Genomic DNA, 18,164 nt, shown 5'->3' with positions numbered 1-18,164 from the left:
GAAGGCTTGAGCTCAGTATCAGCCTTCCCAGCTGGGACACAGGAGCTCTCCCTTGTCTTCCTTTACACCAACTTCTCATCTTCATCAGGTAATCTCTTTTCCTCAGCTTCTTCACCTTCACCTCTCCTCAGAGCAGCTGTCACTCCTGCACTGTGGATGTTCTGGTGTGGGATAGAGATGAACAGGGAGGAATTTGCTATTGCATCCCTCACCACTGCAGCAGCAGGTCTGCAGAAGAGGCAGAACTCACAGAATACTGGGAACCCTGCTACGCTGCCACAGATTTCCTGTCATCTCCTGGAAGGACAGGGGTCACCAAGCAAAACTGGCAGCTTGCTGTTGTAGAGAAAGCCCAAAGCTACACTCAGCCACACTGCCAGGTAAACTTTATTTATAAACATACAAACTCCTGAAAGACTGTGCTGGAAAGCACCAGGACCACAGGCCCCGAAGAGAGATCAACACCTCTTTGATGAGTATTACAAAGCCACCTCTTGCAAACATCATTGATGCTTGTCTCCCTCTCCTTTGAAGGGATTACACAGCTGAGTGTGAACTCCCCCTGGCAAAAGTTATGATCTGGTATCCTGCAACATGAGACAAGTTGCTGGCTGTACTGAAGCTTGGCTGTGCAGCGCCCAGAGCTCCTGGCCCAGCACAGTTTTATTGTCATAGTTCTCGGCTGACATGATTTCATGATCATCAGGAATACAAACCATCCTGTCAGGGAAGCTATCTCTTCCAGATAGGAGGAGAAATACTTTACAAGGGACATGTAAGAAGTGAGGGTTGGGAAAAAATAGATCCCATCTTCCTCCAATATGACACCCTAAGGCAAACAGTCTCAATATCCTATGCTAAAATGTTCTTTTCTTTTGCATTTTTACCTCTCCTTCCCATTACTTCCCAAAAGTGAATTCCTATCAGGAAGACCATGTATCTACTTCCCATTCCATCCTGAAACTGCCACAGTACAGTGGGGTTAGACTGTCCCCCACCCTGCCACCACAGCTGATATTTTCTGAACTGAATCCTGGCCTTTAGAAGCTGTAACCACCTCTGGCTGATCAGATCAGCTTACATCACTGGCTTGAAGTCAGTTTTTCTTTGCCTCTTTTTCTTCAAGAGGCCAGGAGACCTGAATGTGATATGGCTCTAGTTCTTCCGGAGTGACATAGTCTGGAGCATTGCCCATCAGGTCTCGTCCCCTGAAGGATTTTGGAAAGGCAATGACGTCCCGGATACTTGGAGCGTCAACGATGAGAGAGATCAGCCTGTCAAGTCCTACAAGCAGAAAACAAATGGGTGAAATACTTGAGTTACGGCTCTGTATTACCTCCACTGAGTCAGAAAAATCAGAAAGATTGAGGAGGTAATATTACTGAGCTTGAAGAAAAAGAGCGATGCAAGTAAGGGAGGAAAAGATTAATCTCAGCTGGTAGCAGAGAAACAGATTTGCCTCAAGAGTAAATATGTCTACCAAAATTAAGCTTTTCAATATTGCAGGAAGTTCTGTAACACACCAAGGGCTGCAGGACACAGACAGCAAACACAGCATTACAAAACCCAGGCAGCTGAATGGCAGGACACTGCCAGGGCTCTGCTTTACAGCTCAGAGCTCTGCATCAACCAGTTTGGAAGGATTACAACCATTGAAAAGAATTCAAGAACAAAAGCCTCTGGGTGACTGGATGGAAGAAAGTCAAACTGGAAGACCACAGGTTAAAATACCTTTGTTTTTTGTAGACTTTTTTGTTTATTTTGGCAAGTTTGGGGACAGTACTGTTGGTTGATTGGGTTTTTTCCCTCTTTTTTTAAATCACAAACTTGCAGCATTCTAGGGAAAAAACCAAACCCTGACAGTATCTGAATTAGTGAGCAAAAGAAATAAGAAGAGAGGAAGGATGTGAAACACATAGTCCCACATTGTCTCCCACACCTCCAGGCAGGCAGCACAGGAATGGGAACAAAGCTGACCTAACCTTAATGAATACAGGGTCTGTAGATCAAAGGAGCATCCTTAGAGCAACCAATGTCCTTCCATAGAAACTAAATCCCACTGTGACTCTGGGGAGGAACATCCCAGCTTCCTGCACTTACTGACCAGACCTGTTTCCTTCCACAAAGCTGCTGCAGAGATGAAAGCCTTGTTCCTGGGATCTAGTATGCCAAAAAAACCCAAAAAAACCACTAAACACCTGCATCTGTAGAGCTACAGACCACTTACCTAAAGCGATTCCTCCATGAGGTGGAGCTCCTAATTCCAAAGCCTCAAGCAGATGGGAAAGAACCTCGGAATCCTCCTGCAAAATGACATTAAGAGGTGTCACTGGACAAGCAGTGCTCTTCCTATTAGCAACACAAGATGAAGGTGCAATGAAATCATCCATTGCTCAGGGCTACGAGTTATGTTTCTTTATCAGAGAAACATGAGTGTTTCTTTCAGAATATGCAATTAATATTTAAATTAATTAGTGCTTTTAAATCTTCAAGTGAGCATTAGAGGCATCTGTAGGTGTTACCTTCAGCACTTTCTCCAGCACGAAACGCTGTTGTTCTGCACTGTGAATTCTGATGGAGCCACCTCCAACCTCATTGCCATTCAGCACAAGGTCGTAGTGCTGGCTACGGACCTGCAGAGAGACAGCAACAGGCACCTCAGTGAGCTTGGGGCACAGCTGCACCTAGAAACAACCTGCACAAAGATGGCAAAGACACTGGGAATGAAGCCATGAAACTATCAATCTGTTCTTTCAGGGGTACATTGTGGTTCAGGTATCAGTCCTGCTAGAGGAATGGACTGCCTCTGACACATGTGGGAGCAATACAAATCCTTCTGAAAAGCTGATCAAACCCTGAAGCACAGGGGATGGATCAGAATGTAAGACTTCTGTTTCCTATAAGCTCCTTCTGTCAGGGGCACACATTAATACTTGCTATTTTCAGTAATCAGGAAGCCATCTCTTCCAAACACACAAGTACAAGATCAGAGAATCACAATGGTTTGGATGGGATTTTAAAGAGCTCTAGTTTCACTCCCTGCCATGGGCAGTGACACCTTCCACAAGACCAGATTGCTCAGAGCCCCATCTAGCCTGGCCTTGAACACTGCCAGGGATGGGGCAGCTACAGCTTCTCTGGGCAACCTGTGCCAAGGCCTCATCACCCTCACAGGGAAGAATTTCTTCCTAAGATTCAACCTGTCTACCCTCTTTCAGTTTAAAACCATTTCCCCTTGTCCCATCACTGCTTACCCTTGCAAAATGTCCCTCTCCAGCTCTCTTGTAGCCTCTTTAGGCACTGGAAGGGCCTCTAGTGTCACTCCTGAGCCTTCTCTTCTCCAGGCAGAACAACCCCAGCTCCCTCAGCCTTTCTTTCATAGCAGAAATGCTCCAAACCTTTGATCATCTTAGATCTGCTAGAATGAGTCCAGAGGAGGCCACTATGTCTTTCCTGTGCAGTCAGTCCCAAGAAACAACATCTCTTTTTACACTAAACCCAGCTGCTGCTTGCCTAGTTTTCCATGGCAGGCGTGAAGTTGGTTACCTTTGTGGGATCAGAATACAGGAGGTTGATATCTGCAGGATGAGGGGCAGTGAAGGGGTGATGAGCAGATTCCAGTTCAGTTGGATTCTCGGCTCTGGGGAGGAAAAGGGGGAAATCCACCACCCAAAGGAAGTGAAAAGCCGTGCGATCACGAAGCGCCAGCCCAGCTGCCTCCAGGAGGTTGGCACTCAACAACCGCAGGGTTCCTAATGCAGAGCACTGCAACAGACAAGGGAGAGATGAGACAGGGGGATTTTACCATCACAGAAGTCACTCAAACACCAACCAGGGAGAGTGTTCCATAAAGGAAGTACCACAGACAGCATCAGCTGTAATGCCCTTGTATCCTGAAATAATCACCTTCCTGCTGAGGCAGGGTTTGACAGAGACCACATAAGGAGCTTGAAAGTCCATTTTTTTCCCATTTCATCTTCAGAACTTTCTTAGACTAACCTCCAGCTCCACATGTGTGAATTAACTGAGGGAGTACATGTAAGATCTATACTTTGCAGACAGAGAAATGAAGGCACAGAGAGAATATGACCAAATTTTGGCTGTTGAGCAAAGCACACCACCTTGTAATTAAACAATGCTTGGAAGGCAACATCTGCTGGCAAGAATAGAGAGAAAGGCAGGGATAGAATCTCCCACTACTGCTGCTAATAAGTCATCTACTTACGAGAGACACAATTACCTAGTTGACCTCATTTTCCAATCTGTTTGATGCTTCAAAAATTAAGAGAAAAGAAGGCACTGATTTGTCGCATGTTTCTTTATATTTCAGCCTTCATTTCAGTTAGGAGTCCTGCCCAGAATTTGACTGGCGGCAGTAAAAGTAATAGGTACATTTCATGCTTTATTTGCTGTTGCTATAGCTGCCGTTCCAGAGAAACAGAAAATTAGATGATGACCTATTTTAATAAGAAGAAGAATCAGACTAAGGTCAGATAACATCAAAACCATCATCAGCAACATTTAGCTCACACAGCCACTCAAGAAATGCCTCCTACCACTTGCTTGTGTTCACCAGCTGCCAGCAGCACCACATCATCCCCCTGCATGTTCAATGCTTGGATAAGCTCTGACTGCTCCTTCTCACCAAGGAACTTGGTAAGCAGAGACTTCAAGCTTCCATCAGGTCTGCGGATAATTTCCATGATTTCCTAGAGAAAGGCAAGGGTATGTTCAGTGCAGTGCTGCCCTCTCTCGCCTTGAAGCATCACATGCTCGGGCACTGACTCTCAGCTGTTAAAAACTGCTCTTCCACCTTCCTCTGCCTTTATCACACTTTGTCACTCACCCATTCCAATGTCTCAGAGAGTTTCTGTCTCACCTGGTTAAACTGGGATTTTGCAGACTCCTTTAGTGACTCCAAGTCTTTATTTTTAAGATATCTCTGGGGAAAGAGCAAGAGAAGACACGTCAAACATCACCAAAATCAACGGAAAGCTTGACTAGGATTCAAGTCTACTGACTATGCTGTTTCCAAACTTCTCAAATTCTTTTGTTGCTAATTCAAGTTCTTATGAGGGCTGTGGAACAGGACAGGGCCCAGAGCACTGGGCTGTAGCTGGGTGTCTGCTCTAAGGGCTCCTCTCAGGAAGAGACCCCTGTAGATCTGAATTTTTTTCCCTTGCTAACAGATAAATGTATCAGGTCAGCAGGGTCAGATCACTGCCTCTAGCCTCCAGAAACAAGGTTATACCACCACACTGATGATGGGGAAGGCAGAGCTCAGTGTGGAGGAAGAACAGAGAAAAACCAACTAGACTGACTCTTGCATGCAAAGCCACACAATAGATGAGGACCTGCATCAAGATCTTGACTTTTTTCATCTGCTTCAGTGTTTAGGGTGGCTCTAGATGCCACTTTTGTGTTGCTCAAACACACACCTCAGTGCCCTCTCGTGGGAAGACACTAACTTGCACTTTGTGCCAAAACGAAAGGAATCCCAAGAGAAACCATGGTCACAAAGTCCTGTTCCCCAAATAAAACTCAGTATTTAGAGGATTTGTTTTTTCCATACTGTCAAAGCTACAAAGATGCCTACAGCCAAAATTAAATCTGTTTCCCTGCCAAAATGCCTGGCTGTGTCAAAAACCCTCCACATCTATTGTCAGCCTTGGATTTCGTCCATGACATTCTCATTACAAGACAAAAACTGTGCCCCAAAATGCAGCTAAAGCAAACAGGAGAAGGACATGGAGCCACCTGACTCTTCTCTGCCTATCCCAGAGTTGTGCCACGCCCAGCCCTGTTTCAATCTCCCACCACAAGGCACAATTTATTATGGAGATGCACATCAAAAAGGTGACAAAAAGCAAGGTGAAACCCCAGGAGGGTTCCCTATCCACATGTGGTCTTGTAGCTCCATTCTTTTCTTCCTAAGGATAAAATACTCTTCCTGTTTCCTGATCATTCTAACACCACTCAGCCCAACCTGACATCAATTCCCTTAATTCCCAACCCCAAATTCCCTTAAGAACACCAGTAATAGCAATCAACATTTCCATACCAACAAAGGAATTCAAATTGGCATTTTATTTATTTCACATAAACCATAAGCACGATGTAAAAGCATCACTTACCACTCCCTGAGGGATACAAATGGCTCTGATGGAGCCATGGGGGTAACTGAGGGCATTCTGCACAAAGTGAATGTCTGATCCTCGTAAAACATCACTGATATCCACAATCTGAAAAAGGAGAGAGCACAGGCATTGGTGATAGAAATACAAAGCAAAAATCCTGCATTAGTGTCTTAACACCTTCAACACTATTCCCTTTTAGGAACTCTTGCTCCTAAAACAGTCAAGATGCATTACTCCCTAACACTATCTTTAAATTATATTTTTATTGAAACATACATTTTTCACAGTCAACTGATCTCTTCTTCAACAGACTGCACAAAGCAGCAATGATGGGACAGACATCTTGAGTAAATTACAGCACTCAGAACTCCAGCCAACCATGTATCCATGATCCAAAGATTATTAAAACACTAACTGAAAGGAAAAGCTGCAAGTTTCCAATGGGCAAACCCTCACCTTCATCCCAAAACGAGTGTCTGGTTTATCAGTCCCATACTCAGCCAGTGCCTCCTTGTATGTCATGGAAGGGAAAGGAGTCACAATGGAGCCTCTTTCCTCAGGCCAGGAATGTTGCAGCAGGCCCTCTATCAGCCTCTGGATCCCAGCTTGATCTACAAATGACATCTCTATATCTACCTTAAAACAGAGAAAAAGGGGGAAATTCCACATTAGCTACACATTTTGCTTCCACACTGCTGCTTGTGAGTACAAAGCCAGCAGAAGAAGAAACAATGCACAAAACGACATCACAGCATGACTACATTAGGCTGGGGATGTGCTTAGGATCACCCTCCAGCCTGGTGACTCAGGCAACAGCCTCCTCAGAGAGTGAACGAGGTAATGATGACAAGGACACAAGAAGCAGCCTTGAATGAACCAGGCTAACTCAGCCTGGGCTCTCAAGGCTGAGGAATGGGATGCCTGACCCAGCAAGACAGGAGGAGATTGCATCATCAAGTACAACACAATTCCCACATCTGCACCTGACACACTGCAGTCAGCCAAGGACAGGAACCACTCAGTCAGTCCCACATCAACTGTGAAATACACACCAAACAACTCTACCCCACAAGCAGCACCAGACTAGCACAGACTAAGCCACCAGAAAGGAAAACACTACAAGCCATTTGGGTTGAGGTGCAGGGAGAAAGGCAGCACAGGCTGCTTACCTGGGTGAATTCTGGCTGCCTGTCAGGCCGTGAACCCTCATCCCGGTAGCAGCGAGCGACCTGGAAGTACCTGCAGTAACACTTTGACTTAGATAACAGTTTAAAGTACCCTGGATTGAACTGTGGCTATAGAATTGATCATAAAAAAGATAAGGAAAAAAGAAGTAAACCAGAGAGTGGTCTGTTCCCTCTGCAGCCCAATTAAAAGCTTTGCACTTGTGCACCCTGAGACACTTTTCCTTGTCTCAGTCATGCTCAGCTGCCCAGCCTCACCTCAATTAGTTCTGTAGGTTACTTTTGGAGAAGTTTTCATCACACATTAGATTTTCTGCCCTTCAGGCAGGCCCTGCTTCAGATCAGGTTTGCATTTAACACAGGAGTGAAGATTTCAGCTTTCCAACAGGACACATTTCACCTCACACATTTGTAAAGGCAAAGAGTCTGGCCTAGCTAGAAAGTCCCAAGTATTAAAGTATCCCTCTTCAAAACACAAAACCCCTTGGCAATAGGTTTTTTTGGGGAAGTGTCTAAAACTTCACAGATAAAGCAATCAAACCCTAGACAAGACATGCAGAGAACAGGAGTCCAAGAAACTCTTACCTGTCCAGGCCTCCAACCATGAGGAGCTGCTTGAACTGCTGAGGACTCTGTGGCAGAGAGTAGAACTTGCCTGCTTCCCTCGAGGGCACAAGGAATTCTTTGGCTCCCTGGCATCAGAAAGAAAATTTACAGAGGTCAGCAAATAAGTGGCCCCAGTTCCTGACAGAGCACACACTGGAAGTGCAAGAGGAAAGGACCTATTTTCCCCATTATCAACTCCCACTTGTGAGGAAATGGCTTTTTGTACGTTACACTTAAAATCTGTGAACAAACTTGGTCCAAAATTTCCCAAAGGAGAATTCTCTACCTTCTTCTCTGAGAGACTAATGCATAACACACCATCCAAAACAGGGGTTTAAATGCAAGAACTCCAGGTTAGCTGCATCAACAATTCCTCAGCTACAGCTCTCTTCTCTCTGACTATTTTTGAAGCGAAAGAAAGAAATACAAGATCAGAAATTATATTTACTTGAGTAGTACCTCTACAATAACCTACTGGTTAAGAGATGCTGAAAATACAGTGCTTCAAAGTTTTTTGGGTTTATAATCCCAGGGCAGACTTGCATTCAACAAGGTGGAAGCTTATTTTGTTTGAAGATTCAAAATAAAGACACAAGTTATCATCTCTCCTCTTTCTCTCCCTCTACTTTTAAAAGGATCCATGGATCATCTCAGAAGTTACATGAGCTGTTATTTAGCAAGGGAAAAGCAATGAAGGCTGAGTGGCAACTGAAAGTGATTCAGCCCTGACTGTGCAGCTGCAGGAGGCCAAAAAGCATCACATACATACCCCTGGGGTTCTTTTAAAGAGAGTTGGAGTTTCTACATCCACGAACCCTGGGGAACAAACACAGAATATGCTGAGAGGAGGGAGAACTAATACGACAGAGTAGGCTAGAGTAGGGTTAGTCAGCAAAATAGGTCACCTAGCACACCATGGAGCCTCTCCAAAACCTACACACTTTACTACTTACAATAATTACTCCTGTAATGACAGATCTAAAGGCTCTCAGCTACCCTGGTATCTTGCCAAAACTGCTGATGACAGAAGACTCCAAACAGGCTGAAAATGTGTTAATTTTCTATTCATTCTAAACTAGGTCCCGATTTTCCAAAAAGCACTTCCTGATTTCAAGACAAGCAAAAGCCCTAAAAGAAATCCATGCCTCTGACATGCCTCAACTGCATGACCAAAAGAGGGAAACTACCTGCAAAGAGTCTTTTCTCACTGGAATCAGCTAATTTGAAACAACTGAGATTTCAACACACTTTGTTCTCCAGGTCTGACAACATCCCACTACAGACCCAACACAAGCAGACATGTCCTTATTAAGTGGGACCAGTTTAGAGTAGCAAGTTGGTTAGGAATCTCTCCCAGCAGTAGGGAGAGCTGAAATGCTGTTTGCTGCACCCTGTCCTCCAAGCAATTCCCTCACCGTGAAGATTGCAGAGATATTCTCGCATCCTCATCACCATGCGCGACCTCAGCCGCAGGTTGGACTGCAGCTGGGAGCTGCGCAAGTCCAGGTAGCGATACTGCATCCGCAGGGCCTCTGATTTCTGGAGAGGAGAGACAATTAGGATGAAGAGACAAAATTCAAATTGCATGGCCAGTGAAGGTGTCCCTAAAGCCACAGGAAAAGAGAGAGAAGCTAAAAAGGGGTGGTGCTCAGTTGCCACAATGCACCCATTACCTACAACCTACACAAATGTGGCAATCACTTTAAACAAAAAACCAAACTGCCTAAAAAAGTTCGCCTGTCCCATCCTTGGAAGTGTTCAGGGCCAGGCTGGATGGAGCTCTGAGCAATCTGTTCCAGTGGGTGGCATCCCTACCCATGGCAAGGGGTTTGGAACAAGAGGATCTCTAAGGTTCCTTCCAACCCAAACCCTTGTGTGATTCCATGAGTCAAATAAAACAGCCTCTTGTTTCACACTCAAAAAGCCCAGCACAGCCCCATTTCTTTCACTCTTCCCTCTACCATCAATTCTTCCAGTGCTGTTTGAAGTCTGGAGTCATTCAAACCTAGTTTTCTGCTTAACTCTAACTAGAAATACATCCTCACAGCAAACAAACAGCACCCCTCTTTTAAATACCATTATTCCCCCAAAAGTGAAGCGGAGAGAACCAGACTCAGCTCTCAGATATTTTGCCATCACCCTAGGCAAATTCCCAATTTAATGAAAAGCCATCATTTTGATAAGAAAAAGAAAAGAAAAACACAGACACCTTGATAAAATCCTTGATTTCAAAAGGCAGCTTCTTACAGGAGTTTAGGATCTCTGCGGTCTCTGCCTTCACTTCAATATCCCCTGTTGGCATTTTCTAGAACAAAAAGGCAAGAAAAAAATTAAACCTAAAACAGTTGGACAAAGGCGTTTCACAGATAGTCAAAGGGAAAAAAAAACAATGTGATTATCTTCCCTGCTTTCTAACATAGAATGTAAGTTAGAGAGCTTCTCTCAAGGACAGATTTCTCCTAGATTTCCCTTCTGTCCATAAAAACAAAAAAGTCACCTCACCAAAGATGGCGGATTCTTTCCCAGTAGCATCCTGGTCACTAAACACAATTACTTTTCCCGTGCCTTCTCCTCAAAGGACAGGCTGAGCAGAGGAAAATTAAGCACAGCCCCTTTTAGGGCACACACATTTAAACAAAATACTAGTGCCATTAACCTCAGCAAAACCACACAGTGCAAGTTTCAGTGAGCCTTAGCAGCAGCAGCCCTTAATACGAGTCAAAAAAGGCAAACTCTGAGGAGCTTCTCAGAACTTCCATTTCTGAACACCAGTTCTCAGAACTGGTCTTCTTTTGACTCTATCCCACGGGAGGGCAGACAGCTCCCCTCACGTAGCACTGAGGCACAGCAAAGTTCACTTGATCCTGCAGGATTCTTGCTGTTTACAGGGGAAAGGACATGCAGCCTCCCAACAAAATGATAAATGAACAAAAGAAATTAAGGTATTTCTTGAAGCCTGGATTCTTTATGGACATTTGTAAGTGGTCAGAGCGAAAAAGGAGCTATGATCATAAATACAGGTCCTCTTTTTAGACCTGCCAGTTACCTGAAAGATCAATCTACAGCTGATTACAGTGACAGCTGAGGAATGCAGAACATTAAAAATTATTCAACCTCTGTTTCTTATACAAGGAGGCCAGCAAAATCTGTGCTGCATAACAAACAGGTCATCACATGCTGTGGAACTTGAAATAACAGTATTTATTTTCAAGCAAAAGAAATTCTCACCCACACTTTGAAAGCCTGGAAAAGGCAGTGTTATCCTTACAAAAGGCTGGGATCCAGTTTAATTTGTGTGTGCCTGCAATGTGCTTTGAGAATCTCCTGTTATATGGCATAGTAGTTATTTCACCTCATGTTATCTGAGGACAGGCTATCACACAACCAGAACCCCTGGCAATGCTCTGACACAAACCCCACCATAATCCTACTATCCAGTGTTGTTTTTCCAAGGAATAAAACCCCTGAAAGTCCCCACTATCCTCACCGGATTCTCCTGCCCCGGGGGCCGAGGGGACACTATCCCAGTCACTCTCACCACAGACTCCACTGGGGCATTGGACAGGAGCTCCTTCACGTGGGAATGTGCCTGCAGGGAGATGACAAAGTCTCAGAAATTCGAAGAACAGGACAAATGCACTGTGGCCAAGCACCTCAATCCAAAATCACTCTGAAGCCAGGGGAAACAGCACTAATGTTTCTGTTGCAGAGCCAGGTCAGGGCTCTCACAACACTTCAATCTACTTGTGAGTCACAGCACTTGGTCTGACAAAGTCCTTCCTTCTGCTCTCCCTGTCTGCTGGAGCCAAGCTACCAAAGGAAAAATAAAACCACAGACTCTGATTTTGGTAGCATTTACCTCATCCTGAGGAATGATGATCTGGGTCAGTCCCTGGAAATCCCTCAAAACCAGAAACAGGCTTTGTCTGATCCATGAAAAACACAAAAGGAGAAACATTTTTTTACACATTTAGTAGTTTCTACGTTTTAAAGCATATGGCAACTGGCTACATTTTCAGTGTCTTGCAATTCATCCAAAAGCACTTCCAAGTACTAAATGTACTTTAACACTTTTTCCACACCTGAACCTAACCTGAACAATTTGTTTCAGATTGTGACCAGCCACAGACATACAATGTGCAAATAACGAGAAGAGGTAAGATTTTAACTTGAACTTTAATGCACGCAGAGCAGGGATTCTGGACACGTGCTTTTTCCTGCTGGGAAACATCACTCAGCTAAACACAATTAAATGAGCAATAAAATTAAAGTTCATGTGGAATAAAAACAACAACAAGAACAACAACAAAAGCAATCATAAGTCAAGAAGGAAAACACTTGTCCCATAAAAAGTTCCACATCAACAACCCACATTGCTAGACCAGAATCATACATCTTGATCTCTTCAGCTGCAGCAGAGACAGCACCATTGTGCTTTATCCATCAAAAAACTGTCCAATCAGACATGCTCTGGTGTCTTTAAAAACAAGATCACAACAATCAAATTGCAATAATCCTAACTCTGTTTCCTGGATCTCCATCCACAGCTGCTCAAAGATGAGATGCTCAGGATCTCCTAAAGTCAAAAAAACCCATGCAGACCATCACTGAAGAGCTGTGCTGGATAAAAACCAACTTACACTGGGTCTGGCAAATAATCATCTCCATTTTCACCATGGTTTGCACTTACCTTTGATACTGAACCCATCCATACAGGGTCACTTTTTGTCCCACATGAGCAGAACGCAGCTCTCCACATGTGTTGGTCCGAGTGACAAAACTGTTGAAGTCTTGAATCAAAAAGAAAAAGAAAATCTTTCATGGTTTTTGCAGATGAGACAGAATAATCAATAGTTTCCCCTTCCAATACAATTTAGACATATTCAGAGAAATTACTTAATGTATAAATCTGCACTAAGATACTATGTCATAAACATGAAGTGAAGCTAGTATTTTAAACAATAATTACTTCTGTTTCTCAATCAAACTTTCATAAAGGTATTTGAACATAGAGTTGCTGCAAAGTGTTACCCTGTAAATTTCAAGATCAAGAGAAGGCAAAGCCACAGATCAGTCCTGAGGGATGCTGACAATTCAACACTTAAATCTAGAATCACAGAATCATGGAACAGTTTGGGCTGGAAGGACCTTAAAGCTCATCTTGTTCCAACCCCTGCCATGGGCAAGGACACCTTCCACTATCCCAGGTTGCTCCCAGCCCTGTCCAACGTGGCCTTGGACACTTCCAGGGACAGGGCAGCCACAGCTTCTCTGGGCACTCCATCTAGTGCTCACATTCTAATTAAATAATTTCCTCGTAATAAGAACTCTAAACCTGCTCTCCTTCAGTTCAAAGCCATTCCTCCTTGCCCTGTCACTGCAGTTCCTGATGGAGACACAGCAGGAAAGGGCCTGACAAGACCAAAATGCACATTGAACAGACTCCCACCATGGAGGTGTAAATTGAACAATTCCTGCCTGAAACTCCTGGCAAAAGGCTTGAACCAGGATTACAGAAGGCTTTGCACAGGCCCCTGTAATCACGGTTGAAGTTATAGAACCAAGCACACCATTTACAGAATGTGCGAGAGGTTCAGCTCGCAAGGAGAAGCCTGAAAGATGCCACGACCTGGACATATATAGATAACTCTACGAGCCAATCTCAACACCTTCATCACAGCCTCTAGAATTAAAAGCGATTTAGAGAAGGCCCTTAATAAAGTGATACAGGGAAAATAACTTGCCGCAAGCGTGATTTTAACCGACAGTGTGGACCTAGCCTGCCCTATATCCCAGACCGCGAGGGATGAGAGCAGCGCTCCCTCCTCACCTGGAGCCGCAGGTGCGGCGGCAGCGGCCGCTCGGTGCAGCGCCCGTGCCAGCAGCCGGGGAAGCGCCATCCCGCAGCTACCCCTCGGCCAGAAACACAAGAGAACCCCCACGGCCCTGCAGGAAGGGACAAACAAGGACTCCGGAGGGGAAAAGGGAAAGAAACACCTCAGCCGCCACCTCGTTCCCTCACGGCTGCCCGCCTCAAAGATGGCGGCGGGGCGCGCCCCCCGCGCGGGGGCTGACGGGAGGCGGTTCAAACGGCGCCGGCGGGCGATGGCGGCCATGGCGGAGGCTGCGGAGGAGGACGGCGGAGCGCGGACCCTGCCCAGCCTCAGGCGCCTCTCCCGGGCTCTGCCCTTCGGACGAGCCCACAGCCGCCTCGGGATCAGCCCCAGCGGCCGCCTCATCGTGCGCCGCGCGTCGTGCTCGCAGGTACGGCGGGGCCGGGGAGGCGGGAGCGGCGGCGGGAGTCTCCTCAGCTCTGCTGCCCCGCTCTCCCAGCGCGGGAAAAGCGGGCTTTAACCTTATCCCCCTACTTTTCACTCCCCCCAGGAAAGCGTCGACCCGCAGAAAACAGCGTTTGTGCTGCGCAAAGCCTGGACGCTGTACAGCGTGACCCCCCTGTACCGCTTCCGCCGCGCCCGCCTCAGGGACTACGCGCGGCTGCTGAGCGCCTTCATCGCCGCCGAGAGGCAGAAGGGGCTGGCGGTGGAGGTGGGAGTGGAGCTGGACATCAAGGTGGCTCTGACCAGCCTTGCCGAGCTCAGGGGCAGCGAGCAGGACCAGGCTGCCGTCCTGGTGCAGGTGAGCGGGGTTGGGCATCGAGAGCGGCGGTTTACGGGCTGGTTTTGTTGTGATAAAATGCACTCTCTTAAAAAAACTCCGAAACTAAACCCTCGCTGGATGAAATAACTACTGTAGCAACCACTGAGATTTAATGAAACTGAGTCCTGTCTATTTTTAACTGGAATGGAGTTATAATCTTAAACTGTGCCAGGGGAGGTTTAGGTTGGACATTAGGAAGAACTTCTTCGCATAAAGGATGATTAGACATTGGAATTGGCTGCCCTGGGAGGTGGCAGAGTCACTGTCCTTAGAGGTATTTAAGGAAAGACTGGACGTGACACAGTCAAAACGCTGGTCTAATGACAAGGTGGTGTTTGGTCACAGGCTGGACTCAATGATCTCAGAGGTCTTTTGCAGCCTAATTGATTCTGTCATCCCCTAAGCAATGCATACAGTTAATTGCAAGTTTGAGTCCAGCCCTTCAACAGGATCAGAGTAAGACTATACAGAGCAATCTCTGTCTAATGTTTTAGTTCAGCAGTCAATTTACTGCCAAGATTTGGACAGGTTATTTAACTTCCTCGATAAAGCTGGTATAATCCCACTTCCTGGCCAGAGCTCAGGTCTAATTAATATTTCTGAAATGCTTTGCCTCAAATGAAATGTGCTACTGAAATGTCAAGTTCATTGTGGCAATGGCTGTAGCATGTACCATAGAGTTAAGCAGCATAAACTCAGATCTCAGGACTGTTCCTAAGGAAGTAAAAAGTGCTTTTTCTGCTGTTTTCAACAGAATTGCACTCAACTTTTAGGGACGTAAGGGATAGACTGAATAACTGTATGTGTTTGACAGAAAACTGTATTGAATGCAAAGTCCTGAGGAAAAAAAAAACATTTCTACCAAACACTTAAAACTATAAATCAAAATCTGTTTTTAGCTGAAAAAAAGCCATACCTGCTCTGCAGCATTCAAATGCTTCTTCTCCCCATCCCAGCTCTCTTCAAGGTCACAAGCTTCCTCCAGGAACTCTGAAGACAAACTGGTGTGGTCAGGCTGGTTCTGCTCCGTGTACGGAGATGACCTTTCGGAGAACGTGCCGGAGGACTTCACCTGTTTGCCTCTGTTCCTCACCCACGGGGCCGAGAGCTACACGTCCATAGTTGGCAGCTGGTTCCAGAAGACTTTCGACTGCTGCTTCCGCCGCCTGGCCCTCAGCCCCCTGAACCTCAGCTGGATGGTGGCCATGTGGGCTGGCTGCGAGCTGGACAGAGCTGCCTCTGCCGTGGAACTCGTCTTCTCCGTGCCCCGCCTGTCCCAGCCCCTGGATATTTCATATGCCATCCACCCAGAGGATGCCAAAGCGCTGTGGGACACGGTCCAGAAAACGCCGGGAGAGATCACCCAAGAGGAGGTGGATGTCTTCATGGACTGCCTTTACTCCCACTTCCACAGGCACTTCAAGATCCACCTGTCAGCTGCAAAGCTGGTGAAGGTTTCGACAGCGGTTGCCTCGGCACACTGTGATGGGGTTGTAAAGGTGAGGCTCTAAGTAGCAGGCTGTCCTAATGCTGGCCAAATTAAATAGCTGTACTTGAATGTTTCTTTTATATGACTTCCTACAAGGAGTTGTTAAACACCCAGCTTTTACTAATCATATTTAATTCTGGTGTTGGGGCAGCTGCCAGTACAGGATTTTACTACTGTGTTACAGCACAAGGTACTAGTCTTGGGCCAGAAATAGGTGTATTAGCTGTGGTATGAACAGGAAAGTTTCTCAGGCCATAAAAACGTTTTTTGGACTAAAACAGATCCCAGACTTAATCTCAAACCTTTAAAGAAAGCTCATTAGCTTTCTAGTATTGTAGTTATTAAGACCCAAGCAGAAGACTCGTTCATATGTAACCATTTTCATAAAGGTGCTGGTCTTTCTACAGAGGTATCTGTACAATATCCTTTAAACCATTAATCCTTTAAGCAGTACAATATTTTCTTCTGAGTTAAAGAACAGTTTGTGTAAATGCACTTGTTTAAATTTAGCCTATGATGAGCCTTGGCACATGGTAGCGTTACATTGCTTGTTTTTATCTGAAATAGCTTAAAACTGTCTGAAACAACTTCTTCTGTTGCAGGTAAGCACACGGAGATATCTCAGGCTTTCTGAAGGGTGCACTTGTGGAAGAGGTGTTGTGTAAATTCAATTATGGCTTTTCATAATGGGGACAGAGTTTAAGTCATATATATTCAGTTTAGGAAAAGGATAGGTACCTACCTGAAAAGCAGCAACAGAGCAGCTGACTAAACACACAGAACATTTGGTAGTTTCCTTCCAACTGGGGTTTCACGGTGTGGAAACCTGGCAACTGCAATTACTGTTTTGACAGGCTTTTTTTCCCTTTCTTGCAGATTCTACACAGCCAATACCTGTCTGGGGTGTTGATGTTACTGACTGAACTCGCAATCTCTCAGATACAGTGAGAGCCATTTCAGTAACTCTTCATGCCAAAAAGCCTACCTGTTGGACAGTGTGTGCTGAGAAACCACCAGGAAACTCACTCCTGCAGGATCTTCCTTTCATTCTGGCTGTCCAAAGTTGGGGTGTAACTCCAGCACTTTGGCTGTGTAACTCCATGCCATGCACAGCAAAGTCAAGCAGACATTTTGCCCTGAAGAAAGGGCTGCAATGCAAACTTGTGACAGCTCTATGAGGAGCTTTGTTTTCTCAGTCACTCAGTTCGTTTCTGTGCAGGTATCAGCTCAGAGACAAACAACGCAAATTCTTGAAAAACTTACTGACAGGTATTTCTGTTGTTTCAAAGAGCAAGTTGGTTTTCACTGGACAGCCTAAGCTCTACGGACCTTGGCTGAACTGTGACTACTCTTGGTTATTCTAAATGCAAAGTTCAGCACACCTGAGAAAGGGTACATGCTCTACAATCCAGGGCAGAAAAATCCAAGTTTCTAACTCCCTTCTTAGCTTGCTAAGGGTACTTGGTAATGGTGATAATGTTCATCTGTGTTCCACTTGGGCATGAGATTGGACACAAGGCACTTGTCAGCCTGTTGGTCTTCTCAGGCAAGTTAATAGATAGGAAAGTGATTGATAAGAAAGTGGGGTCTATGGATAAGCTTGATAGTTACTAGGCATTGTCCTGATGTTTGTAATCTTGGATGTAATCCTGTAGGCCAGAGAGCTCTTGGAGCTGTGTGCTGTAATGTTATGTTGGATCACTCCCTTCTGGAGCAGGTAAGAGTTCAGAAGGACAGTGCACAGTGCCTGGCTAGACACTGAAGGAGCAGAAAGCAGCACCTGCTAAGACTTTTTGTAATACAGTACTAAATAAAATATTTTCCATCTTTTGTTTTAAGGAAAGATTACCTATGTCTAATTAAATACATCCTTGCATGGAGCTTATTTCCAACTATAGCTTACCTGACCAAACCACCACGTGTTACCTATTAAATAATTCTGTGAGCAGCAAAATTTCAAGTGTAGCTTCTTGCTTCACCCTTCTGCAGCATCTCTAGGAGCTGATTTGTGCTATGGCCTTCTTCTAAATAAGGATGCAAGTTTCCTTTTACTCCCCAGTGTAAAGCTGCCTAACATGACATAACTGCATG

General features: G+C 45.3%; 2 protein-coding genes across 3 annotated transcripts; one reads left to right on the top strand and one right to left on the bottom strand.

The window, feature by feature from the left end:
* Positions 1-369: 369 nt before the first annotated feature.
* On the bottom strand, positions 370-13,891 carry DARS2 (aspartyl-tRNA synthetase 2, mitochondrial). 2 transcript variants are annotated; one of them, XM_085068530.1, is made up of 17 exons: positions 13,758-13,891; positions 12,618-12,717; positions 11,787-11,853; positions 11,415-11,516; positions 10,137-10,232; positions 9,343-9,466; positions 8,697-8,743; positions 7,907-8,013; positions 7,307-7,376; positions 6,594-6,773; positions 6,135-6,242; positions 4,880-4,942; positions 4,557-4,709; positions 3,547-3,765; positions 2,523-2,633; positions 2,228-2,303; positions 370-1,284 (listed from the first exon to the last, which is right to left on the bottom strand). In XM_085068530.1, exons 1-17 carry the CDS (start codon positions 13,825-13,827, stop codon positions 1,097-1,099), a joined length of 1,881 nt encoding a protein of 626 aa, XP_084924656.1. In that variant the 5' UTR covers positions 13,828-13,891; the 3' UTR covers positions 370-1,096. The 2 variants fall into 2 exon arrangements, with proteins under 2 accessions (XP_084924656.1, XP_084924658.1); XM_085068532.1 differs by lacking the exon at positions 12,618-12,717 and having other exon boundaries at positions 13,758-13,888.
* Positions 13,892-13,966: 75 nt separating this feature from the next.
* CENPL (centromere protein L) lies at positions 13,967-17,916 on the top strand. Its single transcript, XM_085068539.1, has 4 exons — positions 13,967-14,191; positions 14,312-14,563; positions 15,541-16,083; positions 16,950-17,916. The coding sequence occupies exons 1-4, from the start codon at positions 13,967-13,969 to the stop codon at positions 17,019-17,021; spliced, it is 1,092 nt and encodes a 363-aa protein (XP_084924665.1). The 3' UTR covers positions 17,022-17,916.
* The last annotated feature ends 248 nt before the right edge of the window (positions 17,917-18,164 follow it).

Source organism: Lichenostomus cassidix, chromosome 8, assembly GCF_008360975.1.
Source record: "Lichenostomus cassidix isolate B80296 chromosome 8, HeHo_3.0, whole genome shotgun sequence".
NCBI classification, from domain to species: domain Eukaryota; kingdom Metazoa; phylum Chordata; class Aves; order Passeriformes; family Meliphagidae; genus Lichenostomus; species Lichenostomus cassidix.
This window is presented reverse-complemented; position numbering and strand designations above follow the sequence as displayed.

What these genes read in the sequence shown, in the direction of transcription:
- CENPL (XM_085068539.1), top strand. Translation starts at nt 13,967, where the DNA reads ATGGCGGCGGGGCGCGCCCCCCGCGCGGGGGCTGACGGGAGGCGGTTC. An exon ending in AGGCTGCCGTCCTGGTGCAG is followed by an intron (nt 14,564 to 15,540) that starts GTGAGCGGGGTT and finishes TCCCCATCCCAG; the next exon opens with CTCTCTTCAAGGTCACAAGC. An exon ending in ACTGTGATGGGGTTGTAAAG is followed by an intron (nt 16,084 to 16,949) that starts GTGAGGCTCTAA and finishes CCTTTCTTGCAG; the next exon opens with ATTCTACACAGCCAATACCT.
- DARS2 (XM_085068530.1), bottom strand. Translation starts at nt 13,827, where the DNA reads ATGGCGCTTCCCCGGCTGCTGGCACGGGCGCTGCACCGAGCGGCCGCT. An exon ending in CCCCGGGGCAGGAGAATCCG is followed by an intron (nt 10,233 to 11,414) that starts GTGAGGATAGTG and finishes TTTTTGTTCTAG; the next exon opens with AAAATGCCAACAGGGGATAT. An exon ending in TTTGTATCCCTCAGGGAGTG is followed by an intron (nt 4,943 to 6,134) that starts GTAAGTGATGCT and finishes CTCTTTCCCCAG; the next exon opens with AGATATCTTAAAAATAAAGA.